Source organism: Pseudophryne corroboree, chromosome 2 (assembly GCF_028390025.1).
Source record: "Pseudophryne corroboree isolate aPseCor3 chromosome 2, aPseCor3.hap2, whole genome shotgun sequence".
Taxonomy (NCBI): domain Eukaryota; kingdom Metazoa; phylum Chordata; class Amphibia; order Anura; family Myobatrachidae; genus Pseudophryne; species Pseudophryne corroboree.
In genome coordinates, this window is record NC_086445.1 from 898,669,589 (window position 1) to 898,689,257 (window position 19,669).

Sequence of the window (19,669 nt, forward strand, 5' to 3'; positions counted from 1 at the left end):
ACCAAGACAATTATTTTCCCAATTTGTTCTGGAACTCTCTATGGCACCTTTTGCAAGTCCAGGGATCCATCAGCATCTTTTGTGAGTCCAAGAATCTAGTCGTCCATAACACCAGCTCCTGTCTTTTTTCAAACACATCCTATAACATAACAGTTAGGAGCTGGTTGGCTGGTCATTTATCACTCTTTATCAGTGATGCGCAGTGGGGTGAGGCAGAGCCTTTCCTGTCATACTAACATTTGCACCAGAGTTTTGACTGTATAAAGTGTATGAAAAATTCAAAGAATATATTAGAAATACCTTCTTTGTATTATTCTAATCATATTATGCTCAAAACCCTGGAGCAAAAAGTATACTCCCTAGAGATGAGCGGGTTCGGTTCCTCGGAATCCGAACCCGCCCGAACTTCAGCTTTTTTTACACGGATCCGAGCGACTCGGATCTTCCCGCCTTGCTCGGTTAACCCGAGCGCGCCCGAACGTCATCATGACGCTGTCGGATTCTCGCGAGGCTCGGATTCTATCGCGAGACTCGGATTCTATATAAGGAGCCGCGCGTCGCCGCCATTTTCACACGTGCATTGAGATTGATAGGGAGAGGACGTGGCTGGCGTCCTCTCCATTTAGATTAGAAGAGAGAGAGTGAGATTGAGACAGAGACACTTGATTTACTGGAGCTTAGGAGTACTAGAGAGTGCAGAGTTTACTAGTGACTGACCAGTGACCACTGACCAGTGACCACCAGTGCAGTTTTATTTAATATAATCCGTTCTCTGCCTGAAAAAAACGATACACAGTGACTCAGTCACATACCATATCTGTGCTCAGCCCAGTGTGCTGCATCATCTATGTATAATATCTGACTGTGCTCACACAGCTTAATTGTGGGGGAGACTGGGGAGCAGTTATAGGTTATAGCAGGAGCCAGGAGTACATATTATTAAAATTAAACAGTGCACACTTTTGCTGCAGGAGTGCCACTGCCAGTGTGACTGACCAGTGACCTGACCACACTGACCACCAGTATAGTATACTATATTGTGATTGCCTGAAAAAGTTAAACACTCGTCGTGTGACTTGTGCGGTGTTTTTTTATTCTATAAAAAACTCATTCTGCTGACAGACAGTGTCCAGCAGGTCCGTCATTATATAATATATACCTGTCCGGCTGCAGTAGTGATATATATATATTTTTTATATCATTATTTATCATCCAGTCGCAGCAGACACAGTACGGTAGTTCACGGCTGTAGCTACCTCTGTGTCGGCACTCGGCAGTCCATCCATAATTGTATACCACCTACCCGTGGTTTTTTTTTTCTTTCTTCTTTATACATACTACATCTCATTATCATCCAGTCTATATTAGCAGCAGACACAGTACAGTACGGTAGTCCACGGCTGTAGCTACCTCTGTGTCGGCACTCGGCAGTCCATCCATAATTGTATACCACCTACCCGTGGTTTTTTTTTCTTCTTTATACATACTACATCTCATTATCATCCAGTCTATATTAGCAGCAGACACAGTACAGTACGGTAGTCCACGGCTGTAGCTACCTCTGTGTCGGCACTCGGCAGTCCATCCATAATTGTATACCACCTATCCGTGGTTTTTTTTTCTTTCTTCTTTATACATACTACATCTCATTATCAACCAGTCTATATTAGCAGCAGACACAGTACAGTACGGTAGTCCACGGCTGTAGCTACCTCTGTGTCGGCACTCGGCAGTCCATCCATAATTGTATACCACCTACCCGTGGTTTTTTTTTCTTCTTTATACATACTACATCTCATTATCATCCAGTCTATATTAGCAGCAGACACAGTACAGTACGGTAGTCCACGGCTGTAGCTACCTCTGTGTCGGCACTCGGCAGTCCATCCATAATTGTATACCACCTACCCGTGGTTTTTTTTTCTTTCTTCTTTATACATACTACATCTCATTATCATCCAGTCTATATTAGCAGCAGACACAGTACAGTACGGTAGTCCACGGCTGTAGCTACCTCTGTGTCGGCACTCGGCAGTCCGTCCATAATTGTATACCACCTACCCGTGGTTTTTTTTTTCTTTCTTCTTTATACATACTACATCTCATTATCATCCAGTCTATATTAGCAGCAGACACAGTACAGTACGGTAGTCCACGGCTGTAGCTACCTCTGTGTCGGCACTCGGCAGTCCATCCATAATTGTATACCACCTACCCGTGGTTTTTTTTTTCTTCTTTATACATACTACATCTCATTATCATCCAGTCTATATTAGCAGCAGACACAGTACAGTACGGTAGTCCACGGCTGTAGCTACCTCTGTGTCGGCACTCGGCAGTCCATCCATAATTGTATACTAGTATCCATCCATCTCCATTGTTTACCTGAGGTGCCTTTTAGTTGTGCCTATTAAAATATGGAGAACAAAAATGTTGAGGTTCCAAAATTAGGGAAAGATCAAGATCCACTTCCACCTCGTGCTGAAGCTGCTGCCACTAGTCATGGCCGAGACGATGAAATGCCAGCAACGTCGTCTGCCAAGGCCGATGCCCAATGTCATAGTACAGAGCATGTCAAATCCAAAACACCAAATATCAGTAAAAAAAGGACTCCAAAACCTAAAATAAAATTGTCGGAGGAGAAGCGTAAACTTGCCAATATGCCATTTACCACACGGAGTGGCAAGGAACGGCTGAGGCCCTGGCCTATGTTCATGGCTAGTGGTTCAGCTTCACATGAGGATGGAAGCACTCAGCCTCTCGCTAGAAAAATGAAAAGACTCAAGCTGGCAAAAGCACCGCAAAGAACTGTGCGTTCTTCGAAATCCCAAATCCACAAGGAGAGTCCAATTGTGTCGGTTGCGATGCCTGACCTTCCCAACACTGGACGTGAAGAGCATGCGCCTTCCACCATTTGCACGCCCCCTGCAAGTGCTGGAAGGAGCACCCGCAGTCCAGTTCCTGATAGTCAGATTGAAGATGTCAGTGTTGAAGTACACCAGGATGAGGAGGATATGGGTGTTGCTGGCGCTGGGGAGGAAATTGACCAGGAGGATTCTGATGGTGAGGTGGTTTGTTTAAGTCAGGCACCCGGGGAGACACCTGTTGTCCGTGGGAGGAATATGGCCACTGACATGCCTGGTGAAAATACCAAAAAAATCAGCTCTTCGGTGTGGAAGTATTTCAACAGAAATGCGGACAACAGGTGTCAAGCCGTGTGTTGCCTTTGTCAAGCTGTAATAAGTAGGGGTAAGGACGTTAACCACCTCGGAACATCCTCACTTATACGTCACCTGCAGCGCATTCATAATAAGTCAGTGACAAGTTCAAAAACTTTGGGCGACAGCGGAAGCAGTCCACTGACCAGTAAATCCCTTCCTCTTGTAACCAAGCTCACGCAAACCACCCCACCAACTCCCTCGGTGTCAATTTCCTCCTTCCCCAGGAATGCCAATAGTCCTGCAGGCCATGTCACTGGCAATTCTGACGAGTCCTCTCCTGCCTGGGATTCCTCCGATGCATCCTTGCGTGTAACGCCTACTGCTGCTGGCGCTGCTGTTGTTGCTGCTGGGAGTCGATGGTCATCCCAGAGGGGAAGTCGTAAGCCCACTTGTACTACTTCCAGTAAGCAATTGACTGTTCAACAGTCCTTTGCGAGGAAGATGAAATATCACAGCAGTCATCCTACTGCAAAGCGGATAACTGAGGCCTTGGCATCCTGGGTGGTGAGAAACGTGGTTCCGGTATCCATCATTACTGCAGAGCCAACTAGAGACTTGTTGGAGGTACTGTGTCCCCGGTACCAAATACCATCTAGGTTCCATTTCTCTAGGCAGGCGATACCGAAAATGTACACAGACCTCAGAAAAAGAGTCACCAGTGTCCTAAAAAATGCAGCTGTACCCAATGTCCACTTAACCACGGACATGTGGACAAGTGGAGCAGGGCAGGGTCAGGACTATATGACTGTGACAGCCCACTGGGTAGATGTATGGACTCCCGCCGCAAGAACAGCAGCGGCGGCACCAGTAGCAGCATCTCGCAAACGCCAACTCTTTCCTAGGCAGGCTACGCTTTGTATCACCGGTTTCCAGAATACGCACACAGCTGAAAACCTCTTACGGCAACTGAGGAAGATCATCGCGGAATGGCTTACCCCAATTGGACTCTCCTGTGGATTTGTGGCATCGGACAACGCCAGCAATATTGTGTGTGCATTAAATATCGGCAAATTCCAGCACGTCCCATGTTTTGCACATACCTTGAATTTGGTGGTGCAGAATTTTTAAAAAAACGACAGGGGCGTGCAAGAGATGCTGTCGGTGGCCAGAAGAATTGCGGGACACTTTCGGCGTACAGGCACCACGTACAGAAGACTGGAGCACCACCAAAAACTACTGAACCTGCCCTGCCATCATCTGAAGCAAGAAGTGGTAACGAGGTGGAATTCAACCCTCTATATGCTTCAGAGGTTGGAGGAGCAGCAAAAGGCCATTCAAGCCTATACAATTGAGCACGATATAGGAGGTGGAATGCACCTGTCTCAAGCGCAGTGGAGAATGATTTCAACGTTGTGCAAGGTTCTGATGCCCTTTGAACTTGCCACACGTGAAGTCAGTTCAGACACTGCCAGCCTGAGTCAGGTCATTCCCCTCATCAGGCTTTTGCAGAAGAAGCTGGAGACATTGAAGGAGGAGCTAACACGGAGCGATTCCGCTAGGCATGTGGGACTTGTGGATGGAGCCCTTAATTCGCTTAACAAGGATTCACGGGTGGTCAATCTGTTGAAATCAGAGCACTACATTTTGGCCACCATGCTCGATCCTAGATTTAAAGCCTACCTTGGATCTCTCTTTCCGGCAGACACAAGTCTGCTGGGGTTGAAAGACCTGCTGGTGAGAAAATTGTCAAGTCAAGCGGAACGCGACCTGTCAACATCTCCTCCTTCACATTCTCCCGCAACTGGGGGTGCGAGGAAAAGGCTCAGAATTCCGAGCCCACCCGCTGGCGGTGATGCAGGGCAGTCTGGAGCGACTGCTGATGCTGACATCTGGTCCGGACTGAAGGACCTGACAACGATTACGGACATGTCGTCTACTGTCACTGCATATGATTCTCTCAACATTGAAAGAATGGTGGAGGATTATATGAGTGACCGCATCCAAGTAGGCACGTCACACAGTCCGTACTTATACTGGCAGGAAAAAGAGGCAATTTGGAGGCCCTTGCACAAACTGGCTTTATTCTACCTAAGTTGCCCTCCCACAAGTGTGTACTCCGAAAGAGTGTTTAGTGCCGCCGCTCACCTTGTCAGCAATCGGCGTACGAGGTTACATCCAGAAAATGTGGAGAAGATGATGTTCATTAAAATGAATTATAATCAATTCCTCCGCGGAGACATTGACCAGCAGCAATTGCCTCCACAAAGTACACAGGGAGCTGAGATGGTGGATTCCAGTGGGGACGAATTGATAATCTGTGAGGAGGGGGATGTACACGGTGATATATCGGAGGATGATGATGAGGTGGACATCTTGCCTCTGTAGAGCCAGTTTGTGCAAGGAGAGATTAATTGCTTCTTTTTTGGGGGGGGTCCAAACCAACCCGTCATATCAGTCACAGTCGTGTGGCAGACCCTGTCACTGAAATGATGGGTTGGTTAAAGTGTGCATGTCCTGTTTTGTTTATACAACATATGGGTGGGTGGGAGGGCCCAAGGACAATTCCATCTTGCACCTCTTTTTTCTTTTATTTTTCTTTGCGTCATGTGCTGTTTGGGGAGGGTTTTTTGGAAGGGCCATCCTGCGTGACACTGCAGTGCCACTCCTAGATGGGCCCGGTGTTTGTGTCGGCCACTAGGGTCGCTTATCTTACTCACACAGTCAGCTACCTCATTGCGCCTCTTTTTTTCTTTGCGTCATGTGCTGTTTGGGGAGGGTTTTTTGGAAGGGACATCCTGCGTGACACTGCAGTGACACTCCTAGATGGGCCCGGTGTTTGTGTCGGCCACTAGGGTCGCTTATCTTACTCACACAGTCAGCTACCTCATTGCGCCTCTTTTTTTCTTTGCGTCATGTGCTGTTTGGGGAGGGTTTTTTGGAAGGGACATCCTGCGTGACACTGCAGTGCCACTCCTAGATGGGCCCGGTGTTTGTGTCGGCCACTAGGGTCGCTTATCTTACTCACACAGCTACCTCATTGCGCCTCTTTTTTTCTTTGCGTCATGTGCTGTTTGGGGAGGGTTTTTTGGAAGGGACATCCTGCGTGACACTGCAGTGCCACTCCTAGATGGGCCCGGTGTTTGTGTCGGCCACTAGGGTCGCTTATCTTACTCACACAGCGACCTCGGTGCAAATTTTAGGACTAAAAATAATATTGTGAGGTGTGAGCTATTCAGAATAGACTGAAAATGAGTGGAAATTATGGTTTTTGAGGTTAATAATACTTTGGGATCAAAATGACCCCCAAATTCTATGATTTAAGCTGTTTTTTAGGGTTTTTTGAAAAAAACACCCGAATCCAAAACACACCCGAATCCGACAAAAAAAAATTCGGTGAGGTTTTGCCAAAACGCGGTCGAACCCAAAACACGGCCGCGGAACCGAACCCAAAACCAAAACACAAAACCCGAAAAATTTCCGGCGCTCATCTCTAAATTACTCCCCTGCCTATCTTTTCTGCACATCTCTGATCAAAACTCACCAAATTTCCAGCAGTATATACTGCTGCACCCGTGTATAATGCCCACATGAACCCTTTGGCTCATATATTGTGTGTAAATCTGTCTCTGATAATAGCCAGAGCCTCCTGGGCAATTTATCTCACTGCACATGACTGCTGTAAGGAGGATGTCTTTTTCCTTGGGACCCAAAAGCTCAGAAGCTCCACCTCTTGAAAACAAGAATAGAGGGAGGCAGTCACACACAGGACAGGGGGTAAGGAGGGGAGGGCCTGTGACTGGGAATGGGTGGGACAGAAGAAAAGAGGGTGGCAGCTGGGGTATGGAAGCAGGAGGGGGGGGGCGGGCCAGGTCCTGGAGGTGGGAGGGGCTATCTAGACATCTCTGCATACTCACAATGCAGCAGCAGGGCAGCCTATGGCTGGGGGAGGGACCAGCCACAGCATCTGAGCTGAGGTGAGCACAGGGCCGGCTCGAGCTTAATATTTTTTGGTAAATGACTATAGATTTTGGCACCCCTTGATGGGATAAGCTTTATAAAGTGACAGCTCATGCTGCAAAAAAAATGTGGTTTCACAAGAAAGGGGTGTGGCCACACAATAGTACCCCCAATTGTACAGGGAGATAGTGGGTGACTGGGGAGGCAGGAGTGACAGGGAGATAATGGGTGACTGGGGAGAAAGGGAGCTAGTGGGTGACTGAGAGATAGTAAGTGACCTGGGGAGGCAGGTGTGACAAGGAGATAGTGGGTGACTGGGGATGCAGGGGTGACAGGGAGATGGTGGGTGACTGGGAGATAGTAAGTGACTGGGGAGCAGGGGTGACAGGGATATAATCATTATAATGGGTGACTGGGCAGGCCGGGATGACAGGGAGATAGTGGGTGATTGGGGAGGCAGGGGTGACAGGGAGATAGTGGGTGACTGGGTAGACAGGAGTTACAGGGAGATAGTGGGTGACAGGAAGATAGTAAGTGACAGGGTGATATAGATATATATATATATATAATACAATTAATAGAGAGATATTAGAGAAATTATTAGAGAAAAATAAGTAAATAAAATTGATGCCCACTGTGTAAAGGGCATATAATAATGATAGAGAGACAACATGATGATGATAGAGAGAGACAACAAAGGTGCGTCTCCTGCCTGGCCTCCCCCCTCACCTTGCCCACTTGTCTCAGCCCAGAGCGGGTGGGGGATGAGATAAACTTGACGGCGGGCCGTTCAGGGTGCCCCATCTGGTCTATATCATCTGGGCGCTGTCCTGTAAGCAGCACAGGCTCCACTCCCTCCCTGGTTCCAGCCGCCCATGTCCCTCATCCTGTCCATGACCTGTGGCCCAGCATGCATGGCCCCAGCGGCAGGCACCTCTGCGGACCTCGTCTTCTCTCCCCTCCCCTTCGTATTGTCTGGCCGCGCTCTATTTCCCTCGCTGACACGCAGGCGGTCGGGGGGCACTGGCGGGCAGGCGACACATGCGGGTGACTGGTCGACATCTTGCAGCGGGAGTTATCATGTGTGTGGAAGACTGTGTCAGCGCCCCCGAATTGTCCGGCCGCCCCTGGGTGAGCAGCAGGGAAGGCAGGTCACAGACCGGGGAGTATAGTTTTTTTTTTTTTGATGCCGGAGAGGGCAGGGCTTAGGACGCTGCAAGCTGCAGTAGAAGGAAACATTTGCAGCACAGAGATCTGCAGGAGCTGTAGGCCTATTTTGGAGAGGGGGCCTGGAGCTGCAGCTCCATCAGCCCCATTGTTAATCCGGCCCTGATCGGCAAGCAGGTTTTCTGGTGAAACACAGTGTCTTTACTGGCATCAGACACTGTGCATAACATACACAGGCTTGGGCCTGGTCACACAGGTAAATAAAATAAACAAACAGGTGAAAATTAAATGTCTTTAGAACTCCCCGTGCTCACCATCTGCCATGCTCAGCCAACGTCCACAGTACCTGGCACTATAAACCTGCATACTACTCACTGGCCCCTAATAGGCATCAGTATTATGTGCAGTGGGTGTATGGGAGTTTTAAGCTCTTCCTGTTCTCAGTGATGAGTTCCTGTTGGATCTGGACAATCCAAAAAACCTGGGGTACCAAATCTCTTTTGCAGCTGCAGAATGTCCAGGTCTTGATTTCTTCTGTTCCCACAGAATGTGAACAAATCAGGTGAGAGACTACCCCTCTCACCACAATAGGTATATACAGCGCATCTGGAAAGTATTCACAGCGCTTCCCTTTTTCCACATTTTGTTATGTTACAGTCTTATTCCAAAAATGAATAAATTCATTTTTCCCCTCAAAATTCTACACACAATACGCCATAATGACAACGTGAAAAAAGTTTTTTTGTTTAATTTTTGCTAATTTATTCAAAATAAAAAACCTAAGAGATCACATGTACATAAGTATTCACAGCCTTTGCCATAAAGCTCAAAATTGAGCTCAGGTGCATCCTGTTTCCACTGATCATCCTTGAGATGCTTCTACAGCTTAATTGGAGTCCACATGTGGTAAATTCAGTTGATTGGACATGATTTGGAAAGGCACACACCTATCTATATAAGGTCCCACACTTGACAGTGCATGTCTGAGCACAAACCAAGCATGAAGTCATAGGAATTGTCTGTAGATCTCCAAGACAGGATTGTCTCGAGGCAAAAAATCTGGGGAACGGTACAGAAAAATATCCGCTGCTTCGAAGGTCCCAATGAGCACAGTGGCCTCCCACATCCGTAAATGGAAGAAGTTCGGAACCACCAGGACTCTTCCTATAGCTGGCCGGCCATCTAAACTGAGCGATCGGGGAAAAAGGATCAGGGAGGTGACCAAGAACCCGATGGTCACTCTGTTAGAGCTACAGCATTCCTCTGAGGAAGGAGGAGAATCTTCCTGAAGGACAACCATCTCTGCAGCAATCCACCAATCAGGACTGTATGGTAGAGTGGCCAGATGGAAGCCACTCCTTAGTAAAAAGCACATGACAGCCCACCTGGAGTTTGCCAAAATGCACCTGAAGGACTCTCAGACCATGAGGAACAAAATTCTCTGGTCTGATGAGACAAAGATTGAACTCTTTGGCGTGAATGCCAAGCATCATGTTTGGAGGAAACCAGGCACCGCTCATCACCAGGCCAATACCATCTCGACAGTGAAGCGTGGTGGCAGCATCATGCTGTGGGGATGTTTTTCAGTGGCAGGAACTGGGAGACTAGTCAGGATAGAGGGAAAGATGAATGCAGCAATGTAGAGACATCCTTGATAAAGAACCCAGTGGGGTTTGAAACGCGTTGGTGGTACAACGTAGGTGACCCCTGCAGTGTTTATAGAGGAACTGTTTACCGGATACCAGTGGACCATTTCCCAGGAGGCCATCTGGAACTTCATTAAACCTGTTTTGAGAACTTTTTCAGGTTCTCAAACCTTCCGATAATTATTCCCCCTTTCACCTGTTTGGGATATCACCTGACGTTTAGTGTGCTTTGTATGGATTTTTATATAGAACCTTATATGTTTTAAAACGTCATGTATTTGTGCTGTCCAGTCTGAGTGTTATATTAAAAAGAACGTACTACACGAGATACGGTTTTCTTTCCATTTTATGATTGACACGACTGTGGCCTTGACACCATAGAAGACTCAGAGGGATGGACAGTGACATCTGAAAAGATGACGTTACATGCTGGATATTGAACTTACTGCAGGAACGTAAATAGAATATACCTTGAATATTTCCATTTACAGTATAAGATACATTTTTATTAAGATTGTAAAATCTGATCTATTATCAGCGCCATTTGCCAGTGTCATTGCACAATCTTCTGTTTTGTGGTTTATTGTAGGGGTGAGGGAGTCGACCTTTGTAGTGCAATCACGGTATAGGCTGCTCTGCGCACCAGGAAGCTCCTTTTATTCTTTTATCCTGGATGAAAACCTGCTCCAGAGCGCTCTTGACCTCAGACTGGGGTGACGGTTCATCTTTCAGCGGGACAATGACCCTAAGCACACAGCCAAGATATCAAAGGAGTGGCTTCAGGACAACTCTGTGAAATTCCTTGTGTGGCCCAGCCAGAGCCCAGACTTGATTCCGATTGAACATCACTGGAGAGATATGAAAATGGCTGTGCACCGACGCTTCCCATCCAACCTGATAGAGCTTGGGAGGAGATGCAAAGAGGAATGGGCGACACTGACAAAGATAGGTGTGCCAAGCTTGTGGCATCATATTCAAAAAGACTTGAGGCTGTAACTGCTGCCAAAGGTGCATTAATAAAGTATTTAGCAAAGACTGTGAATACTTATGTACATGTGATTTCTTAGTATTTAATTTTTAATAAATTTGCACCAGCGGGCTATTCAGCGTTTGGGATCTCGGCGTCAATAATGTGACTGGCAGTCTCTCGATCGCCGGTCATTTAACCGCATCTCTATATTTACATACATACAAATCACAGAGGTTTCGGATATATATATATATATATATTTATGTGTGTGTGTGTGTGTGTGTGTATATATATATATATATCTATATACACACACACACACACACACACACACACACACACACACACACACTCACACATACGTGGTGTTGTGGCTATTAAATGACAAAACTGATGCTTAATTTATGTTTAATTATATTAAGTACATTTTTACTCCATTTCCTTTCTATCTACTCCCCTTCTGTAGTCACACACCATTGCAATCTTACTTCTAAAGCCGTGTTGTAGCTCATTATCTGTCAGCTGTCTCAACAGCCCTGTCATTTTCTTCTTTACCTTAGTGTAGGGATGACCATCTGTGACCGATGTCGCATACTTTTACCATCGATGGGGGAGAACCAGATGGTTTCCCTCCATCGATGGCTATGCCTAAACAAATATTTTTTTTTACAAGATGCCTGGACACAGAGCATAGCTCTGCCCCTGACACACACAAAGCCCCGCCCCCAGGCTGCGACTGGCCCGTGGGTCTTTCACAGAAATAAGAGGGATGGCCATCGAAGATAAAAACCATTGATGGTCCCCCACAGTGCTAAACTAGACATTTTAGTGCTGTGTGCAAGAAACAGTATCAGTGCCCTCCTCCCCCATATTTAAAATAGGGCCAGTGCACGCCATAAGAGTCATGGGGAAGGGGCGTGGCCATAAAAATAATACCAATTCATATTACGTTGCACAGTAGTCTCCATTATTCAAATTGCACTGCACAGTAGTACCACTTACACACATTGCACAGGTAAAGCCCCTGTCACACATTACGCCAGGTAGAGCTCCTTTTCTTACACATTAATGCAGATAGAGTCCCCTTTTACACATTATGGCAGATAGAGTCCCCTTTTACACATTAGGGCAGGTAGAGCCCACATTACGGCAGGCAGAGCTCCATTTTACACATTACGGCAGGCAGAGTCCCCTTTTACTTATTACGCCAGGTAGAGAAAGAAAGAAAGAAAGAAAGAAAGAAAGAAAGAAAGAAAGAAAGAAAGAAAGAAAGAAAGAAAGAAAGAAAGAAGGAAGGAAGGAAAGGTGGCAGGTAGAGAGACACAAAATACAAAGAGCATCACAGTAACTGCTGTTTTAATACAGAGGGCTTAAAAGCAATAACACAATACAATAGTATTTCTGATACCATACAATGTAATTTCCTCAATAGCAATTAACCCCTACTCAGAAAATTATTAACTTCTACAGTATGATATATATGATAAGTAATTAAGTTTAATTACTTTCTCCCCATTTTTGCATGTTGTTCCTCCCTTTTAACGACCAGCAACCATTTTGTTTTTTATGTGTGTGGCTATTACAGTAGTCAAGCATGAAATAAATCTGCATATATTTGTTAATATATATATATATATATATATATATATATATATATATATATATATATATACAGTAGCTGGTAATTGTGCTATACTGTTGTTTCCCCACTCCTCCTCCTGGCCTGTTGCTTCTTCTATAGCTTCTTCTCCTCCTCCTCCCAATCTGTCTCTTCCCCATCTCCCCCTCTGGACCTGTCACTTCTATATCCTCTCCTACCACCTGTCGCTACTTCATCGCCTCCTCCTCCCCCTGACCTGTCGCTACTCCATCTCCTCATCCTCTAGACCTGTCGCTACTCCATCGCCTCCTCCTCCAGACCTGTCGCTACCGCATCTCCTCTTCTGGACCTGTTGCTTCTATATCTCCTCCACCCCACCTGTCGCTTTCCTATCTACTCCTCCTCCCGACCTGTCGCTTCTCGATCTCCTTCCCACCTGTCGCTTCCCCATCTCCTTCTCTGCCCGACCTGTCACTACCCTATCTCCTCTCACTTCCCCATCTTTTCTTCCCAACTTCATTTTACCCTCATACTAACAAAACTATCAAATCTGACACACTCAGCACCCCTCCCCCCCCACAACTCTCACCACACCCACACTGCCAGCTCAGTCACACAAACACCTCCACTGCTCTGCTTCCAACACACAGACAGCACATATACTGTGTATGCAAACTCACACTAAAGGGGGGTACTGACGGAGCGATATTCTAAGCAATCTGACTAGATTGCTTAGAATATTAGCCTGATCGCTCCGTGAGTACCCCTTACAGCGATAGCCATGCGCAGCCCCGCGCATCGCTATCGCTGCTGCTAAATTGGCCTGCATGCAATCTAGCGGGTCGCTCACTTCACCCACTGGGTGAAGTGAGCGGCCCCCCGTCTCCCCCCGCACGCTCAGCACAGATCGCGCTGTGCTGCGCGGCGGGAGAGATGTGTGCTGAGCAACTCCTGACACTGACAACTCCTTCACACACACAACCCCCCACCCTGACTGCGCACTTACGGAAATTCTCTCCTCCACACTGCAGACGGCAAGATCTGGCTCACAGAAGCTACCGGGTCCTCTCTATTCATGGGCTCAGTCCGGGTGGCGGGATGAAGCACTCCGGTGTTTGAGGCTATTCCGAACACCGAGATGCGCTGCTGTGGTGTGCTGCTGCTGGCTGCTCGATGCTCAATCCTCTCCCGCGGCCGCTCCCATAATGCCATGTGCATTTCGGCCTGGGACACTGGGAGGGAACGGCAGCCCAGCGTAGCACTGCTGGGCGCTTGAGTTTGAAAATATGCTGGAAGCGGGCGGGTGATCGTGCCTACAGGGTGAATGGTATCACCCTGCTTTCCCACCCCGAGTGTCAGCGGCCCCGAACCTGTATAAATGTACAGACCTGTGGGGGGGGGGGGGGTGCAGAAAGCACCCGACTCACCTAGCCAGCTCTTCCACTGGGAGCAGCAGAGCTCAGGAGGCACGCTCACACACTCACATTGCTCTGCACAAAGCCGACCGGCACCCCGGCAGCTGTGCAATTACTGTGCTGATAGCCACCAGGGCCAGAAGTAATAAACCAGGTTGCTGGGTGCTCCAACACTTGTGCGGCCCGGCCACGTGTGTGCCAGTGGATGCGCCCTCAGTGCAGGTGCGCTGTATGCAACGCACCGCTGGCACACACCTAGTTGAAGACCAGGTCTCCCATAGCATAGTTAGTGACCATCGATGGCCACTCTCAGTTTCGCCCATTGATGGCGAATTACCTTAGTGACTGTTGCAAAATGTGGGGCCCAATTCAGACCTGATCGCAGCAGCAAAAGTGTTCTCTAATGGGCAAAACCATGGGGGTAATTCCAAGTTGATCGCAATGTTATATCTGCCTCCCCTGTTGAATTGGTTCATTCATTCAGAGATAGTCCCCCGACCAAGGCTGCGCTGGGGATACACAAAAAATAAAAACGAGTTATGAGGAATTTCGTCCTAAACATCGCTCCGTAGCCGGATGGATGGCATCGGCGTCAGACAGAGGCGTGAGAGCGAGAAGCAGCACATGAGCCCGCTAGCAGCAGCTCAGTACTACGGAGTCGCCGGGATAGGGAGAGCTGAGTCGGGTATGTGAGTGTGTTACAGGCGTCACTACACACATTGCATCCCCGGGTCATGGTGTGCAAAGCTCACGTTACTGTACCCTCTAAATGTCTCTGTAAGCCTAAATATGTCACCTCTGCTCTATAAGCCTGTGTCACTCAGCCTATGTAACAACCCATAACATCGCAGGAGAAACACAAATATCTGCAATCCAAGGGCTTCATATATTGCCATTCACTGACCTGAGGAGGGATTCTCCTTACACCTTTGTATGGTTATATCATGCTCGCACAGCACATGAGGAGGCAGTGTATGCCTGTACCCTAGGAATGGTGGGTGTATGAGTAGAGACTTTAGAGCAATCTTTCACAAAATGAATAAAATACATGCAGGTTGCTGTGTTATTGGAGCCCTGTTTGCTATAACCTCCTTCAGTCACATCCCAGCTAACATACTGTGTAAGTAGGGCCTTAGCAATTTGTGTTCAGTCCGTTATATTCTACCTATCATAGTCTTATTATAGCTGCCTCGGTCACACTTGCTTTGCAGACGGACATTGCAATATTCCGCGCTGCTCGTGCATCCCAGCAGAGTGATCGGGCCTTTCACAGACGTACCCAGCTCCACTGGCAGCTGAGTGTATTTAACCTGGCAACAGGGTATTAGCGGGCAGGATTAGTGATCCTTGGCTGTGTAGGTGGAATCTCTTGCAGGATACACGCTGGGCGATATATCGGCCATTCCATCGAACGGCCACTATATCACGAGCAGGTTGGAGGGTGTATACAATCTATATGTTTGTGAACGGCTCTGCTGCACAGCCGATGCCCGGTATATCTACAGATATATTGGTTGTGCATAGGAGTGGTCCGCAAACCACCTGTACACGGCGGGGACTGGAAGTCAGGACCGACATTTTGAGCAGCCGATCAGTAAGTGTATAAGCTTTCTTGAATCGGCATGACGGGTAGTTGGAGGTCATGTCGCTGTGGTGTATACCCAGCTTCAGAGTGATCTCTTACACAGAGGACAGGACTGCTGCAGATGCATTCTGGCAGTGGTGATGGCTACTTTCACAAGTGGGTGGTCAGGGGCAGTGCGGCCACATAGATGCAGGCAATGAGGCCGACTTAAGTGCGACTCTGAATCAGCGCCTTTGTGCAAGTCATGTGGTATACTGTTAGAGTTGTTTGAGACTAGTGTGTGTTTGTTTTTTTGTACCCTAAAGTTGTTACTATTGCACACATTAACTACATACGGTATGTAGGCCATGCATAATTATAATGGCCAAGTGATGCACTACTGTTCACTGCTGTTCCTCTGATTTCTGCTGCTGTCATTTCAGATGAGGAATGGCACTTAATAAATCTATGCATCCAAGAAACCGCTATAAGGATAAGCCCCCAGACTTTGCCTATTTGGCCTCCAAGTACCCGGAGTTTAAACAGCATGTAAATATGAATCTGTCCGGAAGAGTGAGGTAAGTTTTTGTTATATAATACAGCAGTTCTCACCCTAAGATTCTAGTATGAAAAGAAAAATTCTGTGAAGCCGGTGATTGGGGAGTGGTTGATAATTGAGGGACTCGGTGGAAAAGAGGCACATGCCACAAAATTACTTTTCTGCAGCAGGGTACACAGGTTTCCATAGGGAAACGTCGGGGTGTAGAGTGGATCTGGATCCAGAGACGCCAACAGGTAAAGCTTTAGCTGTCCCAGAATGCATAGGGGCCTCCTTTATAACCCCGCCTCCAGGCACTGTGAGCTCAGTTTTGAGTTGGTGCCTGCAGCAGCAGGTTACTGAACAGGGGGGCTGTGCTAAGCAGCCCTGAAAGCTTTTTCATATTTAAAAATTGGTACTTGGCGAATTGAGCTGGCAGCACTGTATGTCAATGTGACATTCAGTGTTGCAGCTCCATCACCTCCCAAGCGGCACCGCACACTCCTGTTGGCCTGATTCCCGGGTACTTACGGCGAAGGCGTCCCGACTTAGGCACGGTCGCAGACTGCTCTCCTGGATCGCGTGGCTGCTGCGGTGAGGAGGTAAGAGGGTCTTCTAGGCAGGACCTGCCATTAAATCGCGAGTCGTCCGCAGTCTGGGGAGACGGACTGCGGCACTGGCATGGAGACTGTCACTAGCCAGGAACCCCACTAGACCAACAGGGCATTCTGAGCATAGGTCAGGTGTACTAACACCAGTTTAATGAGGCTCCATAGTACCTGGGGTGGAAGACCACCATAGGGGAGGCGGTGCTTGACCTGTAGCCCCTCCCCCGGTCCAGGGCGCCACCTCCTGCAGGTTTCCTGCCCTGGAGCTGCCTCACTCCCTCACAGAGACTCTGGGCGCCATCTTACAGAGAGCAGCAGCAGGTCTCTGGGATTGCTGGGCAAGGTCTCCCATGTAAAGCCGCCTGTGTACAGAGCTGTGTCTTTACATTCATTTGAGTATCCTACATGTCTTAGAGACAGCGTTAGTTGAGAAAAGGTGTACATTACAGAGTATATTGTATGAGTATTCTGCTCTATCCTCCGGTCTGAGACCTCGCTGTGATATATATAAGTCCAGTGCAGGATTATTGTGATGTAATTTCTTCATTGCATGTGACTGTGTGCCTGTATCTGCTGTGTGGTTTCACTTTCAGTGTTTCCCAGATATGACTGTCACTATATTCTGTACCCTGGGCTAGGTGGGTGCGTTTGGGTCAAACATTATAGTTGTGCACAGAGTTTATCTATATGCCTAATATAAGTGTATTACTCCTGTGTTACAGTCACATTATACCCTGTCTTATTCCACAGGTTACTGTATTTGTCTGGCTATATAATTGTACTGTGTAAGTAAAGTAATTGTTTACAATGTATAATGTCTAACAAAAAGGACAGCAAATCTGCAGAAGCTCCTGCAACATGCCGAGCATGCTCCATGGATTTATCAGAGGGGGAATTATTGCATGAGGGTCTCTGCACTGCGTGCCATGCACCTCCCAGTCAGTCTGCAGCCCCTGCACTTAGGAGCCACCATGGGCAGCATTCACTACCCTGCTGGGTACTCTGATGGAGCACCTTGTGCCACCCAATGGGGCCGCCTGTGCCATTACCTTCACAAATTGGCCCTATGGTTATTCCGGCTTGGGTGGAAAATTTGTCTAACCAACTGCAACAACTAAATCAGTCTCTGGTTAGACAGAAATCAACCTCGGGTCACTCCCGTGTCCCTGGTCCTTCTAAGGAGGCTGCTTCCTGCTCACAGTCTACAAACCTCTCTCATGTCTCATCTGAAGATGAGGGGGAGCATACGGTTCTGTCTGACACTGAATCCTATGTTACTGACAAGGAATCTCCCTTATTAATTTATGTCCCTGCCCTGGTGGTTGCTCTTAAGCATATCCTTCAAATCACAGATGAGGGGGATTCCACTACTGTGGCAAAGAAAACTGATACGTTTAAACAGCAGAAGGTGCTAAAAACTGTGTTACCCTATTCTAATCATTTAGTGGACCACAGATGTGCACCCTGGTCTAATTCAAGGAAGAAAATCCCTATTCCCAAACAGGCTTTGGCTTGCTACCCTCTCCCTGCAGAGTTATGTAACAAATGGGAGACGCCGCCGGTGGATTCTGATGTCACCCACCTAGTGGTGTCATCCACTCTGTCTGTCACCACTGTCCCCTCACTGAGGGTGCTGACAGATAAGCGTGTTGAGAGATGCCTGAAATCTATGTATTTCCTTACAGGGGCTGTTCATAGACCCACTATAGCTGCCTCTTGGGCTGCAAAAGGTATTGAGGCGTGGGTTCAGGCGTTAGAGGAAGAGCTGCCAGAGGATATCTCTGAAAATGCCAGGCAATATCTGTCTCATATTACCACCGCTTCTTATTACATTCAAGAAGCGTCCTCTGAAGCGCGAGTATTGGCGGCCAAGGCGTCGGCTACGTCTGCCCTGGCGTGCCGCATACTGTGGTCGAGGTCGTGGAAAGTGGATTTGGACTCAAAGAAGACTTTGGAAGTCATCCCCTTCACTGAGGACATTTTCTTTTGGGAAGACCTAAATAAAATTGTCTGAACTGGCAGCTGCTAAGATAGCTTTTCTCCCCACTACTAATCCCCGGCAGACAAAAAGTACCACTTTTCGCTCCTTTCGGCCTCAAGGGAAAGCGAAAGGTCAGACATACCCTAGACAATCTTGCGTATCCAAAACCTCCAAGCCCAAGGCGAAGCAGTCTTGGGCAGCCCGTCAGCCTGCTGCAAAACATGACAAGCCTGCTGCATGACGGGTGGGCCTCCCCATGGGGGACTCCAGGGTGGGAGGCCAACTTCTACAGTTTGCCCAGTTCTGGCTCACGACCACTTCAGATGCTTGGGTACTAGAAGTAGTCTCTCACGAGTACGCTGTCTCATTCAAGAAACGTCCCCCTCACCAATTCTGCACAACGGCTCTCCCGTCGGACCCATTGGAAGCTCAGGTTATACAAACTGTTTTAAGTTCTCTCCTGAGTACTGGAGTGGAGGGGCAGAGGTTTCTACTCGACCCTGTTTCTGGTCCCAAAACCCAATGGGCCCTATTGGCGTACACTCAACCTGAAATCTTTGAACAAGTTTGTGAGAGTGTCCAAGTTTCGTATGGAAACGCTGTGCTCAATAGTGCTGGGTAAGGAGCCCGTCGACTATATCTTATCCTTGGATATACAGGTTGAGTATCCCTTATCCAAAATGCTTGGGACCAGAGGTATTTTGGATATGGTATTTTTCCGTATTTTGGAATAATTGCATACTATAATGAGATATCATGGCGATGGGACCTAAATCTAAGCACAGAATACATTTATGTTACATATACACATTATACACACAACCTGAAGGTCATTTTAGCCAATATTTTTTATAACTTTGTGCATTAAACAAAGTGTGTGTACATTCACACAATTCACTTATGTTTCATATACACCTTATACACACATCCTGAAGGTCATTTAATACAATATTTTTAATAACTTTGTGTATTAAACAAAGTTTGTGTACATTGAGCCATCAGAAAACAAAGGTTTCACTATCTCACTCAAAAAAGTCCGTATTTCGGAATATTCCGTATTTC

The 19,669-nt window shown here is 47.5% G+C and overlaps 1 protein-coding gene across 6 annotated transcripts in view; it reads left to right on the top strand.

Annotated features, from left to right (window-relative positions):
* METTL16 (methyltransferase 16, RNA N6-adenosine) overlaps nt 1–19,669 on the top strand; it is a 271,853-nt gene that overhangs the window by 87,257 nt on the left and 164,927 nt on the right. The window contains exons 1-2 of one of the 6 annotated variants that reach the window (XM_063956026.1): nt 14,457–14,601; nt 15,924–16,058. In XM_063956026.1, coding sequence (XP_063812096.1) covers nt 15,931–16,058 — 128 coding nt within the window. In that variant the 5' untranslated portion in view covers nt 14,457–14,601; nt 15,924–15,930. Of the gene's footprint in view, nt 1–14,456; nt 14,602–14,887; nt 14,911–15,159; nt 15,511–15,569; nt 15,658–15,728; nt 15,751–15,923; nt 16,059–19,669 lie in introns of those variants that run through there. The other 5 variants (XM_063956030.1, XM_063956027.1, XM_063956029.1 and 2 more) reach the window with 5 other exon arrangements.